The following is a 20,733-nucleotide window of genomic DNA, read 5'->3' on the forward strand; positions in this document are numbered from 1 at the left end:
GCACACTCATACCACGTCCTGCTCAGCAATCTTCCATTGGTTATCTCAATTTGGCCCTATATTGTACTTTCTTTCCTATTAGCATACTTTCTAAAAACACACTGATGCAATGTATAAAAACACTGCAATGATGGCTGCTCTAAAAACAGTTTAATATTTTATTTGAAAAAATTAAGTAAAAAACTAAATATACTTTCTTCCTAGAAATCAAAGGAATTCACTAATGGTAAGTAAGCAATCTTTTCTCACAGTAGATATAAATTATATAAAATTTAAGCACTTGATTTATATCATACTTTATTTTCTATCTTTTATATATCACATACACTCATTGAAGGAAAAAGACTAAAAATACAGATTAAATACCAAAAGAGATGATATATAATCAATCACTCTTGCTCCAAAAAAATCATATTTCAGATAGATGAACACGCCATGTTCTGTAAATACTAATTTGTTATATATTCTGTATTTGCTATATAAATAGTAACTTTATCTTACTACTTTTCAAAATATCTTAACCTAGTCAATTTTTTCCTTATGCCTCATTTTCTCACATATAATTTAGAGACTTAGCTCTTTTTACGGATTTACCAGAAATTAAGACTTTTTTTTTTTTTTTTTTCAGTACACGGGCCTCTCACTGTTGTGGCCTCCCCCGTTGCGGAGTACAGGCTCCGGACGTGCAGGCTCAACAGCCATGGCCCACGGGCCCAGCCGCTCCGCGGCATGTGGGATCTTCCCAGACCGGGGCACGAACCCGTGTCCCCTGCATCGGCAGGCGGACTCTCAACCACTGCGCCACCAGGGAAGCCCAGAAATTAAGATATTTTGCTGATAAAAATCTGTCCTCAAAATCATACCAACAAAGTCAAAGTCAAGTCACATCAAACACATTTAGATTTTTTTTTAAAAAAAAAACAAAAACAAAAACAGTGATTTTGAATCTTACTCTTGGTACGGTTCTAAAGTCAGAGCCCAAACAAGGGGCCACCATAAGGCTAGACATAACGGCAATTAGCAATCGCTACTCTGGCATTTTTCCTGCAGGGTTAGAGTATACCTTATTTCTTTGGTTTGAACACCAAAGTGTGTAGATGGTTGAAGTCAGAGTCCACATTGTAGCACAAATATTCTTTCTTAATTAAACACTAGGTTTACACCCAGCACAGGATGCCTGCACCCCATATGAAGTGCCAAACTTCACCTTGAATTCAGTCTGGGGCGGACACAGAGTAGAAATCACCTTTAAATTACTTCTCTCTTTTCCTATTTTTGCTGAATGTACATTTCTGCTCCTCAGTTTAAGTATACCTACTCACAATATCTAGCAGAAAAGCAAATGAATCTTTAAGAGATATTTATTAGGTCCTATCTTCAAACTAATTCCTAAGTTTAGATAATTTTTTAATGTACAGTTAACTTAGAACTAATGTTGTAAAAAAGAAAAATCCCTCAAACCTCTCATACTACTCTTTTCCCACATATTTATATTCCAGAATTGAGGGGAACTGCAGAGCTGGAGAGACGTGGAGTGCAGACACAGAGCAATGCCAACTCAGGTCAACACGTGTTACTTACTTTCACTTTACTGTGACCAAAGCAAAGCAATTATTGGGAGCTGCATTCTTATGATACAAAGAAAACTGTAACCATCAAATTTCAAAGTAAAGATTAACAGACTAAAAACCAAGAAAACCTTCAGTGTTTTAGGAATGCAATATTTTGCTAACACATTCTAAGATAATCAGGAGAGAAGTGTCTGCACTTGCTGCGGCGATCGGTGTAGAATGCTCTCTGGATCTTTGTATTCATTGACTGGACTCATCACAGCTGCATGCACTTCACCATAGGCTCTGCAGACTAATTCTGTAGACTGTTTTATGATCTGCTCTCTATTGATAAACAAACAGAATGTGAACACATAATCTGAGAATGAAACACTAGGCACTGTAAGAAAGCTCCACACAGAACCAACGAACTTCATTTTCATAATTATCACATATATATTATTAAAACCATTGTACAACTACATAAGTTAGTTATTTTGGTTTGGGGATAAAAGGTTTTTTTATATTTATTATTTCTTTATTACATCTTCTCCATTAGTATGCAGGTTGCAGGAGGGCAGGAGCTGTGTTTTGTTCACTGCCTTATCTTTAGGGCTAGAACAGTGCCTGATATACCGTGGATTACTAAACAAGAAACAGAAACCGTGACCCACCATCAATGTACTGATTTTGAAAACATGACTGATAACACATTAGCCTTAAAGAGACTTATAATTATTCAAATTTATCGATACTTCAAATCTCAGAATAACTTACAATATACTGTCCTTTCACCTATAGCTCCTACACTAATAACCATATCTCCTAGATTTCTTATCCCTCGCAAAAATGTGACACTTGCCTACAACAAATCACAGCATTTTCAAATATGCATTTCTACCTAAGTACATAAAAGAATAGAAATAGTTTTAAATAAACTGAAGCAAATGTTTTTAGAAAAAAATAACACTGGGCTCATTAAATCTGCATTAACCCCTTATGTTTTCATGACATTTACTTCGTCATCCCCAGCTACTTCTATTTCTATATACCTACTGATGAAAACATCTTTTTCTGATTTTTATAACTAAATTAAAAATGTGTCTTTAAAGCTTTACTCCCAAACTTACTTCTCTTATGTCTCCTGCTTCTGTCAATGGCATTAACTATGTCTCATCACCTCAGTTCAGGCCCTAACAAACTTTTCTTGCCTGGAGTATCTAAGAAAAACTCCTACCCGGTCTTCCCCCATCCAGTCTGTTCCCCCATTTAATGTACCATGAGCACTGCTCATAGATTAATCTTTCTAAAGCAAACATTTGTTCGTGTCTCTCCCCTACCCAGGGCCTTTCTTCAAGGAGGTCCCATGGCTTCTTCTGGTTTCAGAGAAGTCAAAATTCCTTACCCTATCACTCAGAACCCTTTATAACACCTTCTGCATCACTACTCTAATGCTGCAATCCAGCGCGACTCCTGACTGTTCTATCTGCCCTGCTCTTCCTGACCTCAATTCCCTTGCTTACTCACGTACCTCCATTTGCATAGAATGTCTGTCTCACCCACTTTAAATGCCCTTAATTCTCAGTAAAAATGGACTCTCTCATCCAAGAAGCCTCTCTGATCTTCTGAGCTAGAAATAATCCGTTTTTAGAACATCCATGACCAAACTAATACATTTGTAAAATTATCTGCAGAAATAAGTGGATCTGTGGTCTAAAAAAGAACAAAACTAGTTAGATGGAAAGAGAAGGGGAGTCCACTTGGATCTTGCATCATCAGCATATTGTTCTCATGGGGTCTCAAACTCTTAATTTAAGCAACTTTGATTTGCTGGAGCAACCTAACATTTTCCCAAAATTGCTAAAGCTCCCAAAATGAGACTGGGTAGAAGGAAGATACGCTGAGTAAATTTTCTGAGCAGAGTTGAGTAATGCTATTGGCTGTACTACCTTTTTGTTGAAAGGGAGGACGGTAGAAACTGGTTTGGAAAACTACTTATCCAGATGAGGCTTTGAGATATTTTTTAAATCTGTTGATTAGTGATTGTTCCTGTAATTAACTGAGCCTAACAATAAATGCATCAAAATGACATAAAAAAATTTATTCTCCATAAATGATATAGCTGAAAATACTCTAACTAGCATTTGAAAAATTTGTTAACTATACATTTGATACCCATTTTGCAAGAAGGTAAATAATGGATTTACCTTTTTTATACCAGTTTTATTGAGATATAATTGACATATAGCACTGTATAAGGTGTACAACATAATGATTTGATTTACATTCATCATTAATGATTATCACAATAACTTTAGTGAACATCCATCATCTCATATAGGTTGAAAATTAAAGAAATAAACATTTTTTTCTTGTCATGACAACTTTTAGGATTTACTCTTAACAACTTTCACATACAATCAGCAGTGTTAATTATATTTATCATGTTGTATATTACATCCCTGGTACTGTAAATAATGGATTTTAGCTACAGCACTTCTGGTTCTTTACTAAAAGCAGTAAGATGTCTTATTTGAATTGTTGTATTTTATTTTTTATTGAAGTGTAGCGGATTTAAAAGGCTGTCGCAATCTCTGCTATACAGCACAGTGAGGTTTACACATAGATTCTTTTTTTTAATATTCTTCTCCATTATGGTTTATCCCAGGAGACTGGATATAACTCTCTGTGCTATAAACTTGGACTTTGTTGTTTATCCATTCTAAATGTAATCGTTTGCATCTACCAGCCCCAAATTCCCAGCCCATCCCTCTACCTCCCCCTCAAAAAGCAGGAAGATTTTTGGAGGTGTATAAGGCATTCATTACTCACACCTCATACTCTAAAATCTATACTCAGCTTGAACACAGTGTATACTTATACTACATAAGGAATACAAAAACAGGGCTACTCCTCCTCACAAGAAGTTTAAAATCAGAATAAGGTACAATAATGAATATTAAACACATTTTTTAAAATCCAGAGGTGAGAGCAGAAGCAAGAAGAATGACAATCCTGCAGCCTGTGGAACAAAAACCACATTCACAGAAAGACAAGATGAAAAGGCAGAGGGCTATGTACCAGATGAAGGAACAAGAAGAAACCTCAGAAAAAAAACAAGATGAAGTGGAGACAGGCAACCTTCCAGAAAAAGAATTCAGAATAATGACAGTGAAGATGATCCAGGACCTCGGAAAAAGAATGGAGGCAAAGATTGAGAAGATGCAAGAAATGTTTAACAAAAACCTAGAAGAATTAAAGAACAAACAAACACAGGTGAACAATACAATAACTGAAATGAAAATTACACTAGAAGGAATCAATAGCAGAATAACTGAGGCAGAAGAACGGAGAAGTGACCTGGAAGCCAGAATGGTGGAATTCACTGCTGCAGAACAGAATAAAGAAAAAAGAATGAAAAGAAATGAAGACAGCCTAAGAGACCTCTGGGACAACATTAAATGCAACATTTGCATAATAGGGGTCCCAGAAGGAGAAGAGAGAGAGAAAGGACCCAAGAAAATATGTGAACAGATTATAGTCGAAAACTTCCCTAACATGGGAAAGGAAATAGGCACCCAAGTCCAGGAAGCGCAGAAAGTCCCATAGAGGATAAACCCAAGGAAAATCATGCCAAGAAACACAGTAATCACACTGGCAAAAATTAAAGACGAAGAAAAATTATTAAAAGCAGCAAGGGAAAAACGACAAATAACATACAAGGGAACTCCCAAAGGTTAACAGCTGATTTCTCAGCAGAAACTCTATAAGCCAGAAGGAAGTAGCATGATATACTTAAAGTGATGAAAGGGAAGAACCTACAACCAAGATTACTCTACCCAACAAGGATCTCATTCAGATTCTATGGAGAAATCAAAAGCTTTACAGAGAAGCAAAAGCTAAGAGAATTCAGCACCACCAAACCAGCTCTACAACAAATGCTAAAGGAACTTCTCGAAGCGGGAAACACAAGAAAAGAAAGGACCTACAAAAACAAACCCAAAGCAATTAAGAAAATGGTCATAGGAACATACATATTGATAATTACCTTAAACATGAATGGATTAAATGCTACAACCAAAAGACACAGGCTTGCTGACTGGATACAAAAGCAAGACCCATATATCTGCTGTCTACAAGAGACCCACTTCAGACCTACGGACACATACAGACTCAAAGTGAGAAGATAGAAAAAGATATTCCATGCAAATGGAAATCAAAAGAAAGCTGGAGTAGCAATACTCGTATCAGATAAAATAGACTTTAAAATAAAGAATGTTACAAGAGACAAGGAAGGACACTACATAATGATTAACAGATCAATCCAAGAAGAAGATATAACAATTATAAATATATATACACCCAACATAGGAGCACCTCAATACATAAGGCAACTGCTAACAGCTCTAAAAGAGGAAATCGACAGTAACACAATAATAGTGGGGGACTTTAACACCTCACTTACACCAATGGACAGATCATCCAAAATGAAAATAAATAAGGAAACATAAGCTTTAAATGACACAATAGACCAGATAGATTTAATTGATATTTATAGGACATTCCATCCAAAAACAGCAGATTACACATTCTCCAGGATAGATCACATTTTGGGTCACAAATCAAGCCTCAGTAAATTTAAGAAAACTGAAATCATACCAAGCATCTTTTCTGACCACAACGTTATGAGATTAGAAAAGAATTACAGGGAAAAAAACGTTAACAACACAAACACATGGAGGCTAAACAATACATTACCAAATAACCAAGAGATCACTGAAGAAATCAAAGAAGAAATCAAAAAATACCTAGAGACAAATGACAATGAAAACACAATGATCCAAAACCTATGGGATACAGCAAAAGCAGTTCTAAGAGGGAAGTTTATAGCTATACAAGCCTACCTCAAGAAACAAGAAAAAGCTCAAATAAACAATCTAACCTTACACTAAAGGAACGGGAGAAAGAAGAACAAACAAAACCCAAAGCTAGCAGAAGGAAAGAAATCATAAAGATCAGAGAAGAAATAAATGAAATAGAAACAAAGAAAACAATAGCAAAGATCAATAAAACTAAAAGCTGGTTCTTTGAGAAGATGAACAAAATTGATAAACCATTAGCCAGACTCATCAAGAAAAAGAGGGAGAGGACTCAAATCAATAAAATTAGAAATGAAAAGGAAGAGGTTACAACAGACACCACAGAAATACAAAGCATCCTAAGAGACTACTACAAGCAACTCTATGCCAATAAAATGGACAACCTGGAAGAAATGGACAAATTCTTAGAAAGGTATAACCTTCCAAGACTGAACCAGGAAGAAATAGAAAATATGAACAGACAAATCACAAGTAATGAAAGTGAAACTGTGATTTAAAAATCTTCCAACAAACAAAAGTCCAGGACCAGATGGCTTCACAGGTGAATTCTATCAAACATTTAGAGAAGAGCTAACACCCATCCTTCTCAAACTCTTCCAAAAACTGCAGAGGAAGGGACACTCCCAAACTCATTCTATGAGGCCACCATCACCCTGATACCAAAGCCAGACAAAGATACTAGAAAACAAGAATATTACAGACTAATATCACTGATGAACATAGATGCAAAAATCCTCAACAAAATACTAGCAAACAGAATCCAACAACACATTAAAAGGATCATACACCATGATCAAGTGGGATTTGTCCCAGGGATGCAAGGATTCTTCAATATATGCAAAACCCAATCCAAAAATGGGCAGAAGACCTAAACAGACATTTCTCCAAAGAAGACATACAGATGGCCAGGGAGCACGTGAAAAGCTGCTCAACATCACTAATTCTTAGAGAAATGCAAATCAAAACTGCAATGAGGTATCACCTCACACCAGTTAGAATGTGTATCATCAGAAAATCTACAAACAACAAATGCTGGAGAGGGTGTGGAGAAAAGGGAACCCTCTTGCACTGTTGGGAACGTAAATTGATACAGCCACTACGGAGAACAGTATGGAGGTTCCTTAAAGAACTAAAAATAGAATTACCATATGACACAGCAATCCCCCTACTGGGCATATACCCAGATAACACCGTAATTCAAAAAGACACATGCACCCCAATGTTCATTGCAGCACTATTTACAATAGCCAGGTTGGAAGCAACCTAAATGCCCATCGACAGATGAATGGATAAAGAAGATGTGGTACATATATACAATGGATTATTACTCAGCCATAAAAAGGAACATAACTGGGTCATTTGTTGAGACATGAATGGATCTGAGACTGTCATACAGAGTGAAGTAAGTCAGAAAGAGAAAAACAAATATCGTATATTAACGCATATATGTGGAACCTAGAAAAATGATACAGATTAACCGGTTTGCAGGGCTGAAATAACAGAGACACAGATGTAGAGAACAAACGTATGGACACCAAGGGGGGAAAGCAGCGGGGTGGGGGTGGGGGGTGATGAACTGGGCGATTGGGATTGACATGTATACACTGATGTGTATTAAATTCATGATAAGAAAAAAAAAGTGCTCATAACTTAATAAGAAAAAAAATCCAGAGGATAGAAATGCAATGGAAATAGACATTCTCCAAGTGAATCTGAGTCAAATCCAAACTGTAAAGAGCAAGAACTGTGCCTGATAGTGAGTCCATATTTCTGGACAAATGTTAAGAGTTCATTTATCACTACCAAAGCCAGGTACATGTCCATACACTCATGTTCATTAATGTTTTCCTAATGAATTATATATGGTAGAGATAAAATGGTATAGTGAAGGACATTACTGTCAGGAGATCTTGACTCTAGTTGAAGTTCTGCTACTTACTGCTGCCTTGAACAAGTAATTTAACCGTTCCAGGACTTAATTTCACTATTGTAAAACAAAATACTGACCTCGATAATCTTTACAAGACACTTCCAGCTTTAAAATTATATCATTTCATTGAGAGTTAAGAGCATTTTAATGAACTGTGGTTAAAAAATCTCTATGTGTTTATTTACACCCATACATACACATATACATACAGACACACACATTACTTTGGAGAATTGGGTTCCCTAAATAATGAATTGTAGTAAGCATATCAGTTACTTGTATAAAAATGGGTGGTGTTTCTAAAGTGCTAAAGCAATTTTCTTGCCATTTTACTATCTCCTCCTTCTTATTTATAATGCTAATTACTATGTAAGTTCATCCTTTATGTGAAAAAGTATACACATGTATCTGTATATCTGCCTGCCTGCCTGGTGTCGTGGCCCAAATTATTCACTAATACCATGTATGAAATACAGAGTTCAAATAATGATAAATCATTATAGTGACAAAATCAATATTCAAAATAGAAAAATTCAGGAATTCTATAAATACAAAATGACCAGCAAATCATCTCAGTCTAGTCATGTGCTTCTGAAAACGTGGAATGTCCTTATCTACTGATCACTTCGTCTACAGGTAAAGAAAAGCAGTACCTTTTTTTTTCCTTTAAGTCATGTATGCTATTTTCCAGCATGGGTACCCACCTCAGATTTTACTTTCTATATTTTGATCAATCACAGCCAATCACATAGCTGATGGACAGTACATTTAGAACTGTTTCTCTATGTCAAAATTCTAAAGGTAAGTTCTGCTTTTCACATGACCAACAGATATGTAAAAGGCCAGTTAAAATGGAAAAGCAAAATCTGAATGTAAGCCAAGATTCATCTATAAAGTTAGACCATTAACTTTCTTGGTTTCTTTACTACCATAAAATTCTCAAAGTAATTTCAAAAAATTTAAAAACATGACTCATACAAATAAAGAATGTCAAAAATTTAATAACTCAATGAGGAAATTACTAAGATGGTAAAGCTGGTTAAAACATTCTGAGGAACTGGTCATTTACAGGTATTTAAAAAGGAAGGTTAGAATAAATTAAGTTACAAATAAAATGAGTTAACATCCCATGGAGCAAGAAAAAACACAGGACATGGAAAACCATGGAACCTTTAATCAACAGTAAACAGAGAATCAAACAAGGGTGCATTCCTCTTAAATAATTAAATAATTTTTGATGGGCCTGTTAACAATGTTTCAGTATGACACTGAAAAGACATGATGGGGCTTCCCTGGTGGTGCAGTGGTTAAGAATCCGCCTGCCAGTGCAGGGGACACGGGTTCGCGCCCTGGTCCGGGAAGATCCCACATGCCACAGAGCAACTAAGCCCATGCACCACAACTCCTGAGCCTGCGCTCTAGAGCCCGCGAGCCACAACTACTGAGTCCACATGCCACAACTACTGAAGCCCACGCACCTAGGGCCCGTGACCGGCAACAAGAGAAGCCACCGCAACGAGAAGCCCGCACACCACAACAAAGAGCAGCCCCCTCTCGCTGCAACTAGAGAAAGCCCACGCACAACAAAGAAGACCCAACAAAGCCAAAAATAAGTAACTTAATTAATTTAAAAAAAGACATGCTGTTCTCCCAGACTCTATGTGCCTTATTTTCATGTTTTGGAAAGTCTTTCTTACTTTTGCAAAGTACAGTTTTTCTTTTCCCATATAGTTTGCTATACCAGTATATATCAAAGATATAGCTAATGTGCTATGAGAAAAAAGAAGAAGAAATAAATGAGGAGAAGATGAGTTTGTTACATAATTTCACATAAAGGCAACATATTTTAGTTACCTATGCACAGGAATTCCATACGTTAAGAAATTTAACTTGTCCAGTTATAAATGTCATAATGCCATAAAAATATGGTATTATAAATTTAAAAAATACTAACAAAGATAATTGTATAACTAAACGGAGATACCGTTCTCATTTTCAAATATGTTCACTGAAATTATGTATATTTTAAATAATTATTTAAAGTACTGAGCCGTGATAGATAAGAAATGAACTGCTTACTTCCAGAATCAGTGAGCTTGTCATTAATCAGTACTTTAGGATTTTGGTTGCCATAACAACGTAATACACCTTTCATCATTACCATAAACCCAGCACTTCTAAAAATAACTTATTTCAACATTCACGTTCTGTGATCACTAAAATTGAGCTTTATGACAGTGCCACAGTTAAGAGTGCAATCAAACACGCCATGGGAGAAAAGAAGGTGTTAACGGTTTAAACCTGAAAAACTAAGAAAAAAATATACTTATAATAGACTGGTTTAAAAATGTACATTTTTGATTTCTCTTTATCACAATATACACACCAAAGATGCCATAGTGGGTCAGCTTTCTGTCATTCAGAGTAAAATTAAAGCATATTTTAGATGAGACCAAGGCACATATCTCACATAAGCCTTATCTATTACACATGCCTAACGTTTCTGAGCTTCCTCTAAAAATAATAAAACAACGTAATCTCAACATAGAAAGAGTTAATAAAAATACAGTACAAGCTAGTGTTAAAGAGAATAGGCTCTGGAATACTGGATTCGAATCTTGGCTCTGCTTCTTGCTAATTGTTTCACCTTGTTTCAATTATTTAACCTTTCTAAAAATGTCCTCTTCTGTAAAATGGAGGGTTAAGTGAAGGCGACCCTTTCAAGGATCACTCTAGTTGAGATGCTAAGATTAGATTGTAGAGGTTGGTGTGGCAATGACAGAGAGAGCAAGGGGGAAAACAGAATAGATCCAAGGCTAACATGATAATCCAGGCACAGATGATACTACCTTGGACCAGAGTGGCAACTGTGGAGATGGTCAAAAGTGACCAGAGTCTCCTCTCATATATTTCTTTCTAGATAATTATTTAATAAAATGGTTCCATGGCAATTTTGACTGCAGTTATGCTGAATTTACAGATTACTACACTACATACCCAGTTAGAGATGAATACCATGTGTCCATGTTGGAACACTGGAAATCTACAACAAACATCACACTTGATGATGAAACATCAGAAACATTAAAGTTCAAAATAAAATATGCACACTCACCATTACATCTACTGTTTACTTTGGAGCACCTAGCCAATACAATGAGTTTAGTCATAAAACTGAAAAACAGTAATGAAACTCATTAACTTTAGATGTCTGTACCAAAAACAAAAAATCAAGGCAAACAACTGATAAACTAATAGGACTAAGAGTTTAGTTAACTGGCCAGATTCAAAATTAACAAAAAATTTAGTACTTTCCCTGTACATCAGCAATATCTAATCAGAGCATGTAATGGAAAATAAAAGACCTTATAAAAGCCACAGAATTCTTCCCTAGGAATAAACCCAGTAACATACATGGAAAATTATATGAAGAAACTGTAAATCTTTACTGAAAATTCTAAAAGAAGATCTGGATAAACAGGCATACCATGTTCATAGATGGGAATACTCACTAGTGGCTTTCTTATTTTCTTTTTTTTTTTTTTTTTTTTTGCGGTATGTGGGCCTCTCACTGTTGTGGCCTCTCCCATTGCGGAGCACAGGCTCCGGACGCGCAGGCTCAGCGGCCATGGCTCACAGGCCCAGCCACTCCACGGCATGTGGGATCTTCCCAGACCGGGGCACGAACCCTTGTCCCCTGCATCGGCAGGCGGACTCTCAACCACTGCGCCACCAGGGAAGCCCTTATTTTCTTTTTGTTCATTTTTACATTAGCTTGGTGAATGTTTTATATGCACTTTAAAAGAATGTTATTTTCCATAGTTGTGTGTGGTGTTGTCTTTCTATTGGGCTGAGCTGATTAGCAACATTGTTCAGTTCTTTTACACTGAGCTAGTTTTCTAATTTTCCTATCAATTATTGACAGAGGAGGGTTGAAATATCAAAATAAATGTCAATTTATCTATTCTTCCTCAATTCTATAAACTTATACTTCATGTTTTATGAAGTTCTGCTACTAGTTGCCCATATTTACTATTATATCTTCTTCATGAATTGATCCTATAATTATGAAATATCCCTCTTTATCTTTGGTATTAACTGTCCCAGTCTAATTTTTCTGATATTAATATCAGAATATAGCTACTTCAACTTTATTATAATTTTTATTTGCATGGTATATATTATACCATATTTTTAAACTGTGTCCTTATATATATATATTTTTTTTTTTTTTCTTCGGTATGCGGGCCTCTCACTGTTGTGGCCTCTCCCGTTGCGGAGCACAGGCTCCGGACGCGCAGGCTCAGTGGCCATGGCTCACGGGCGCAGCCGCTCCGTGGCATGTGGGATCTTCCCGGACCGGGGCACGAACCCGTGTCCCCTGCATTGGCAGGCGGACTCTCAACCACTGCGCCACCAGGGAAGCCCCTGTGTCCTTATATTTAAAGTGGATTTGTTATAGACAGCAGTTTGGTCACGTGCATTTTCACCCAATCTAATACTACTGCTTTTTAACTGGAGTGTGTAGTTCTTTTACATTTAATATAGTTACTTATAAGGATGAATTTAAGTCTATCATCTTGTTACTTGTTTTATATTTGTCCCATCTGTTCTTTTCTTCTTTCTGCCTTCTTTTGATATAACAGTTTTAACATTCTATTTTAACTGTTGGCATGTTAGATAATTTATTTTAGTGCTTGCTGTAAGGTTTACAATCTACCTTTAAACAATATTATACACTTCATGAGTAAACTTACAGTATCACGACAGTATACTTCTACTTCCCTCCCACTCCATCTTTTATGCTTTTGTAGTCATAAACTTTATTTCTCTGTGTTAAGAACTCTACAATTCAGTTATTATTTTTATTTCAAATGGTCTACTATCTTTTATATTTAGCATTTCCTGCACTTGCCATTCCTCTGTGTAAATAGGAGTTTTCTTCTGGTATCACTTCCCTCCTTCAGCCTGAAGAACTTCCTTTATCATTTCTTGCAGTATACTGATGATAAATCCTCTCTACTTTTTTTTTTTTGTGTGGTACGCGGGCCTCTCACTGTTGTGGCCTCTCCCGTTGCGGAGCACAGGCTCCGGACGCGCAGGCTCAGCGGCCATGGTTCACGGGCCCAGCCGCTCCGCGGCATGTGGGATCTTCCCGGACCGGGGCACGAACCCGTGTCCCCTGCATCGGCAGGCGGACTCTCAACCACTGCGCCACCAGGGAAGCCCAATCCTCTCTACTTTTGTTTATCTTATCTCAAAATGTATTTATTTCACTTTCAGTTTGAAAAATACTTCTGATGAATACACACAGTTGAAAGTGTTTTAACATTCACCTTTTTAAAGATGCTGTTCTATTGTTTTCTGGTTTGAACTGTTTCTAACAAGAAGTCAGTAGTATACTTATCATTGTTCCCCACATATAATACATCTTTTTTTCCTCTGGCTGCTTTTTAAGTTTTTCTCTCTTTATCACTGGTTTTCAATAATTTAATTACGGTGTACCTTGGTACAGCTTTCCTTGCTGTGATTTATTTAGCTCCTTCAGTCTGTGGGTTCATGTTTTCCATCAGATTTGAAAAAAATTCTTCTATGCCTTCAAATTTTTTATGCCTCAATCTCACTATGACACTTCACTTACACCTGTATTAGAATGTTTATTATTATCTCACAATTCACCTAGACTCTCTTCATCTTTTTTCCAGCTTTTAATTTTTTCCTATCTGTGCTTCCATTTGGACAATTTCTATTGTCCTTTTTTCAAGTTGACTTATCTTTCACTCTAGAATGTCCAACTGACAGTTAAGCCTATCCAGTGAGATTTTCATTTTAGATACTGTACTTTGCAGGCCTAGAATTCCCATTTTGTAAAATTCCTAACTTTTCCTCTCAATATAATTTTCCTTTAAGTTGTTGAACACACTTTTTAAAGACCTTTCCTGCTAATTCTGTAAACTCTGTCAGTAAGTCTGTTTCTGTTGACAGATTGTGCTTCTAGTTTTGGTTCATATTTTCCTACTACTTAAAACCTACGTGGTTTTTTTTATTGCATGCTCAGCATTATAAATGCTACACTGTTGATTGTCTGTATTCTGTCATACTTACGAGTACTAAGTTTTGTTCTGGAAGGCAGTTAATTTAGTAAAGATCCACATGATCTTCTAGAGGTTTGTTTTTAAGCTTTATTAGTGTGAGTCAAAAGTAGCCTTTACTGTAGAACAGACTAGCCTTACTTTTAAGGCTTGGACTTTCCGAGGTCTCTAAAGCACTGTTTGAGACTGTTTCCATCAGTCGTTATTTCTCTGGTAGGCTAAACCCACCCCCACTCCCAAACCTGCGTTATTTTTGTTTACACAGGTATTCCTGAGAGTTAAAGACAGGTGGCTTAAAAGGAGGTGGTTAAAGAGAAGAAAACTATTCTCTCACTGTTGTGGCCTCTCCCGTTGCGGAGCACAGGCTCCGGACACGCAGGCTCAGCGGCCATGGCTCACGGGCCTAATCACTCCGTGGCATGTGGGATCTTCCCAGACTGGGGCATGTCCCCATGAACCCACGTCCCCTGCATCGGCAGGCGGACTCTCAACCACTGTGCCACCAGGGAAGCCCCTACCTCTTTTAAAAAACCAAAGTAATTCTTTTTAAAGACACCTGCTTTGTTTCTAGCATATATAACAGAGGAAGATTCCTGAAAGAATCCTCAAATCATATCCACTTTTCCACATGCTCACTTTAGGAAGTATCTATGGTCTCTTTATTTCTTAAATTACTCATATAAACAATTCTGACTCAGTAAGAAAAGACACTGAGAACATTTTATAAATATGCATAGCTGTGGTTTCTGTAGTCAAACCTCTATTTTTATACCATTAAAAGGTAAATGTTGGAGTCTGGCGTTGAAAAAAGAACAACGCCCTTCTAATTCATTACAAGGAAGGAAGAATTCTTTAAGGATATTTTAATTTTCTATTCTTTTCTTTATTATCTATACAACCTCACTTTCTGGCTACCTAAATGTATTCAATAGTTTATGCCAAGGATGAAGTGCTCAGCCAAAATCTCCTTTGAAAGGCAGTCAAACTACAAGACAAGAAAAAGGGAGGACGAGAATGACAGGTGTCCCAAAGGTACTGCAACCGCAGAGACAAGCAAAGTTCAGGAGAATAGAATATTAACAAAACAAAATGAGACAGGAATGAAAAAAAGAAAGTTTAACATTTCAAAGAAACAATTGACATTTTAAATACAATATGAATAGAAAGAAATTGAGAACATAAAGACATGAAAATATTTTTGCTTAAAAATGAATTATCATTTTGAAAAGGTTCAAAATGTAACTAAATGAAAGTTATCTCCTATTATTTCAAATGCTTTATAAATAAGATCAAATACAATACCATGCCTATACAGTAGGAGAAATAAGAACAGAAAGTATTTTTGAGGGTAGGACCTGCCATCAATCAAAAAAAGGGGAAAAAGCAGTTAGAAAATCTGCTTTAATGCTGAATCTTAAATGTGTTAAATGACTTACATTTTCATAGCAACCTGATTTTTAAAATAAGTAGCCAAACTGATACCATAATTTTTCTTCTTAAAAAAACCTGAAAATACATTCATAGGTTACATTTAATTTTAGAATACTTTGCAAACAACATTTTAGAAATTTTCTGAATGAAAAAAGGGGTAAATAGGTACTGACCAATTCTTAATTGCACTATTATTTACATAAACCATATGTATATCTCAATTTTTTAATGTCACTATAATTAGTATGAATTTATAACAGGATGCTAGGTCCATACTATACAATCAAAATACCTTGAAAATAATTTTTTTTCCTATATATGTGCTTGGCATTTAAAAATATGTGACTCTTTACCAGCTAATTGGGACCAAAAAATACTTACTTCACTGTGGCACTTAGAAGAAAGTTCAGCTGTGGCATTAACAGGTTGTCTGGGGCTGACAGATAGCGATCAAACTGAACCTAAACAAAACAGAGAAATCCAAAACACAAAGTGCATATATCTGCTAACAGACATCCCAAATAAGCATCTCTTTTAAGGATTATATCTTAGTAAAAATCCCATATTCCAAATAACGAGTTCTTCATGATCAAAACGAGTTATTCCTTACACATTTTAACTAAAAACTCACTGAAAGTGTCAACTCTTTAATACAGTCAGTATCAGCAATACCTACTTTCAAAATTCTGATCCAAGCCATTTATCCTGATCTCCCTCACCGAACTTCTTGGGTAATAATATTAGCAAGAAGTAAAGCCTTCAGATTTCAAGTCTACCTTACTTTCTTAAATCCAATGTATCTCTTAATTATTCACTACTCTATTCACTAAATTAATATTTATGGAGTACCTGTTACTGGTAAGGTGCCATATAACATAATGTAAATATAACGGTGAGCAGAAGAGGGCAGTCCCTAGCTTCACAGAGCTTATGGCCTAGTGAGAGAGGCAGTAAACAAATAATAATGTAAATAAAGGAAAAACCAAGGTACTATAAAAGCATCAATCAGGAGGACACAGACCTAACCTGTATGTTTGGCAAAAGCATTTCTGAGGAAAGGTTGTTTTACGTGAAATCTTAATGATGAATAGATGTTAGGTTAAGTGTGTAGTGGGGCTGGTGTGGAGGAAGGCTTAGGTGAGAAAGAGGATGCCTACCAGAGATCACTCCATGCAGGACTTGCATGGTTTCTAGAAGATTTTAATTCTGACTGTAAAAGCATTAGGAAACCATTGAAGAAGGGAAATCATCTGATTTAAATTTTAAGAAGCTAAATCTGGCTACAGCAAGAAGAGTGGAAGGGGAGGTTGTAATAGCAGATACAAGGACACCACATAGGTAGCTCTTGCGGCATCTTAGACGCCAAGGGCGACAGGGGTGAAGAGAAGATTAGATATCTGAGAGAATTAGAGAGCAAAATCATCAAGATTTGGTTAGTGACAGACAGGATGAAGGGGCTGACTCCCAGGTTTTGGATCTGTATAATTCACAGCATTATCACGATTCAAAACTGTACTCTTTATGTATTTATTTAGTTGTGTGATAACTGCATCTCTTACTAGATCATTCCAGCTCTCAGAATGATACCTAGATAATAGCAGACACTCGGTTAATAAATGCTGAAATAATTAGTGGACAGATGCTCTTATACTTTCTGAGTTAAGAACACTTGGAAAAGGACCTGGGGTTGCGGCTAGTGGGGAAGAGTTAGAAGAGCTCAGTTTGGGATATGGTGAACTGAGGCGCCTTTGAAGCATCCAAGTTGGGGCACCAAACAGTTATAGATAAAACAATGGATCACACACAAAACTCAATCAAGAGTTTGTTTCTTTAGAGACACCTAAGATATTCAACTCAATTGTTTTTAAAGTTAAGATCAGGCATATACGAACCTGTAATAGGGCTTAAATATATTTTGTGAGTTTATATTATGAACTGGATATGCGTCACTGGAGAAGGAGAAATAGGCGGGACGCACACATTTACTGAGTACTAAGGTTACTGATCTCTGCATAGACCTATATCCTCGTTTTGCTGGGGCGGGGGTGCGGGGGAGGGCAGTAAATACCTTAAAGTGGAATTATGGTGAGTGTACATTTAACTTTCTAAGAAACTTATCTTTTTTAATGAATGTAAAATTTATTCATTTATTTTTGCACTTTTCAGAATCAAATCTTTGCATTTCTACAGTTTTTACTGTTATGTTGGATCTACACAAGTTATGACTTACTTTTTATATACTGTCTTTTATCATGACATAATGTTCCTTATTTATGATATTTAGTGTTTTTAAAATCTACCTTGTCTAATGTTAACTCTGTCAGCTCTGTATTCTTTGCATCTGTTGGGTATCTTGTGGGTCTACCCCTTTATTTTCAGTTAAATTTAGCTCTGTCAGATGATGGATAGGAAAGCCCTGGCATCAAAGAAGTCACCCAAGAGAACTATTTATCAAAGTCAAACCATTGTGGTAGTGAGTATTGAAACACATAGGACAGGCAGTACACATAGTGGGTAAGAGCATAAGTACTGGGTTGAATGGGGTTGTTAGGAGGATTAAAGAGTTAGTACATTAAAAATGTGTGTCATGCTCAATATATGTTAATGGACGTTGTCGTTACTTACTGTTTATTATTACTACCACTAGAATTCGTATCATAAAGCTTCCAAAGGGGATCATTCCTATGAGGACTAAATGAGTGTCATCCAACTGATGGCTCTGTGTGTGTGTGTGTGTGTGTGTGTGTGTGTGTGTGTGTGTGTGTATACACACACACATATATAGGCAAAGTATGTACTTAAGATGTGGAAACATGCTACAAAAAGTGGTGCTCATGCAGAAAGGGATGTGCAAGCAAGCTCATCACTTGAAAAGAAGGTAATAAAGTGGAGGTTCGGTGAGCGTCACAGTCAAGAGTAATATTTTAAGATTGGAATCCAATTTCAGTTATCAACTCAGGAAGAAGTCAAGAACTGTAAGCCCAGGATCACTGACAGATGGAAGTCTATAATGATATACAGCTAACTCCTTCAAGTCTCTCATTCCTTTCTCCATTAGGTTAGGAGTAAAACTCTGAAACTGAAGAAAATCTAAACAAGAATAATGACACTGTTAGGGTATGGTGCAATGTTACTACAAATGTTATGTCTTGGTCAGATCTCCTTAGTGAAAGGAATACATGTGCAATCATTATGACTGGACCCAACGTGAATACTGCATATGAAGAGATAAAATTATCACCCGAGACAAAAATTATCACACAGGAAAAAATAAGAATAACGTTCCATAAGGAAACGTTACGTTGAAATGCTTTATTATGTACTTACCATTGCAGCCTTCAGTGCCACAGAATCTAGGTTGGGAAAATTAGCTAAAGGGCCCTTAAAAAAAAAAAGGGACAAAACCAAGGTGAAAACAGATGCTATATGTTACAATTCACTTCTCAAATACAGTCCATTAGTAGATTGCCCGAATCTGAAAATTTAGCTTATTTCCAAAGAACTCAAGTGTCCTATCTCCAACCTCAATGAAAAGAGGAACTGTGATTTGTTCATTTTGTATAACTAGCGTGAAGGCACTCAATAATATTTGTTGGAGAAGCACGTAAGTTTATTAACAATGGAAATAAAAGGATACTTCAGATTTAATCATAAGCAAGAAAAAAAGGGCAATAAAGCACTGAGGAATGGCAGTAAGACATGGGGGCTTTAAGAGTTTCCTTGATAATTTTAGATAATATAAAAAGGCAGCAGAATTTGCGCCTACTGGTAGAAATTTGCTTATTACCTTATCAAAAGAAAAAATTCAAACCTTGTCCCTGGGCTATAAAATATTCATGTTAATGTTATTTAATAAATATTTTGCTTTTTAAAGAAAGAGGCTTACATGGTTTTCTAGGGTTCCCACCACTCCATTTTTTAATTCTACTGGAGTTCTATAACTTAAGATCAGATGTTAGCCCCAGAAGTATTTACCTTTCCAAAGTAATAGACCATGACTTGCTAAATTAAAAGGGGGGATGACTGCTATTTATATAGTAATCTATGCACTTAATATATCAATGGTGATAAAGGACTAAAAAATTTACCAATATGAATATTCTTTATATATTTTTCAATACTAATTTTTGTATATTTTCATTACTTGTAACCCAAACTATCTATAGTAAAAAAGATAGTACTTTGGGACACCCTACTATATCTCAGATAGTCCTCCAAGAACTACACAGGTATTATCTCAATCTTAGAACAATCCTATGTTACAGATATTATTACCCTCAATCTACAGATGAGGAATCAGAGAGAGAAGTCACCTTCCCAGTGAAAAATTGCTACTAAGTGTCTAGCTCTAGAAGCCGTACTCTAAATTGGTGTATCTCTCTAGTTAGGAAGATCCCTGTGCTTACCTGTTCGGGTTTATGTTGCTGTATGGTGTTATAGATATAACTCACGCCTGCTCTAGTTAAAACATAAGAAGCTTGCTCATTTATAAGTGTGTCCAAATGTGCTTCAATCTAAAATAAAACACAATTAAAAGAAAATATTTTAAAAGAAGAATAAGACTGATTGAGAGTAGAAGTAGACTAGCCTGGAGTCTTAGCTCTTCATCATGGACGTGTTCCTTGCAGTGGCTATGAGGCCAAAATATGAAGGATAGGGACTGCTCCTGTACAAAGACTTTTTCTTCCCCAAAGAGGAAGTCCTCTTACAAAAGGGAGAGAAAGTCTTACTTGAGGATTCCAGGACTAGCCACTAGTTGAAAAATTTGGGTTGCTTCTTGGCTCTTTTAAAAGCTGGTATTAAGCAAGACACAAACAAAAACTACTCATAAACAACACTGTAAAATAAAA

At 36.2% G+C, this 20,733-nt stretch overlaps 1 protein-coding gene across 2 annotated transcripts in view; it reads right to left on the bottom strand.

Moving 5' to 3' along the window:
- Positions 1 to 714: 714 nt before the first annotated feature.
- Positions 715 to 20,733, bottom strand: part of COG6 (component of oligomeric golgi complex 6) — a 63,951-nt gene continuing 43,932 nt past the window's right edge. Inside the window, exons 16-19 of one of the 2 annotated variants that reach the window (XM_024755415.1) lie at positions 20,290 to 20,397; positions 19,211 to 19,264; positions 16,265 to 16,344; positions 715 to 1,895 (exon numbers count right to left, since the gene is read on the bottom strand). In XM_024755415.1, the coding sequence (XP_024611183.1) occupies positions 1,748 to 1,895; positions 16,265 to 16,344; positions 19,211 to 19,264; positions 20,290 to 20,397 (390 nt within the window). In that variant the 3' untranslated portion in view covers positions 715 to 1,747. Of the gene's footprint in view, positions 1,896 to 10,462; positions 11,535 to 16,264; positions 16,345 to 19,210; positions 19,265 to 20,289; positions 20,398 to 20,733 lie in introns of those variants that run through there. The other variant, XM_024755414.1, reaches the window with a different exon arrangement.

This window comes from Neophocaena asiaeorientalis, unplaced genomic scaffold (genome assembly GCF_003031525.2).
Source record: "Neophocaena asiaeorientalis asiaeorientalis breed wild unplaced genomic scaffold, Neophocaena_asiaeorientalis_V1.1 scaffold59, whole genome shotgun sequence".
NCBI lineage: Eukaryota > Metazoa > Chordata > Mammalia > Artiodactyla > Phocoenidae > Neophocaena > Neophocaena asiaeorientalis.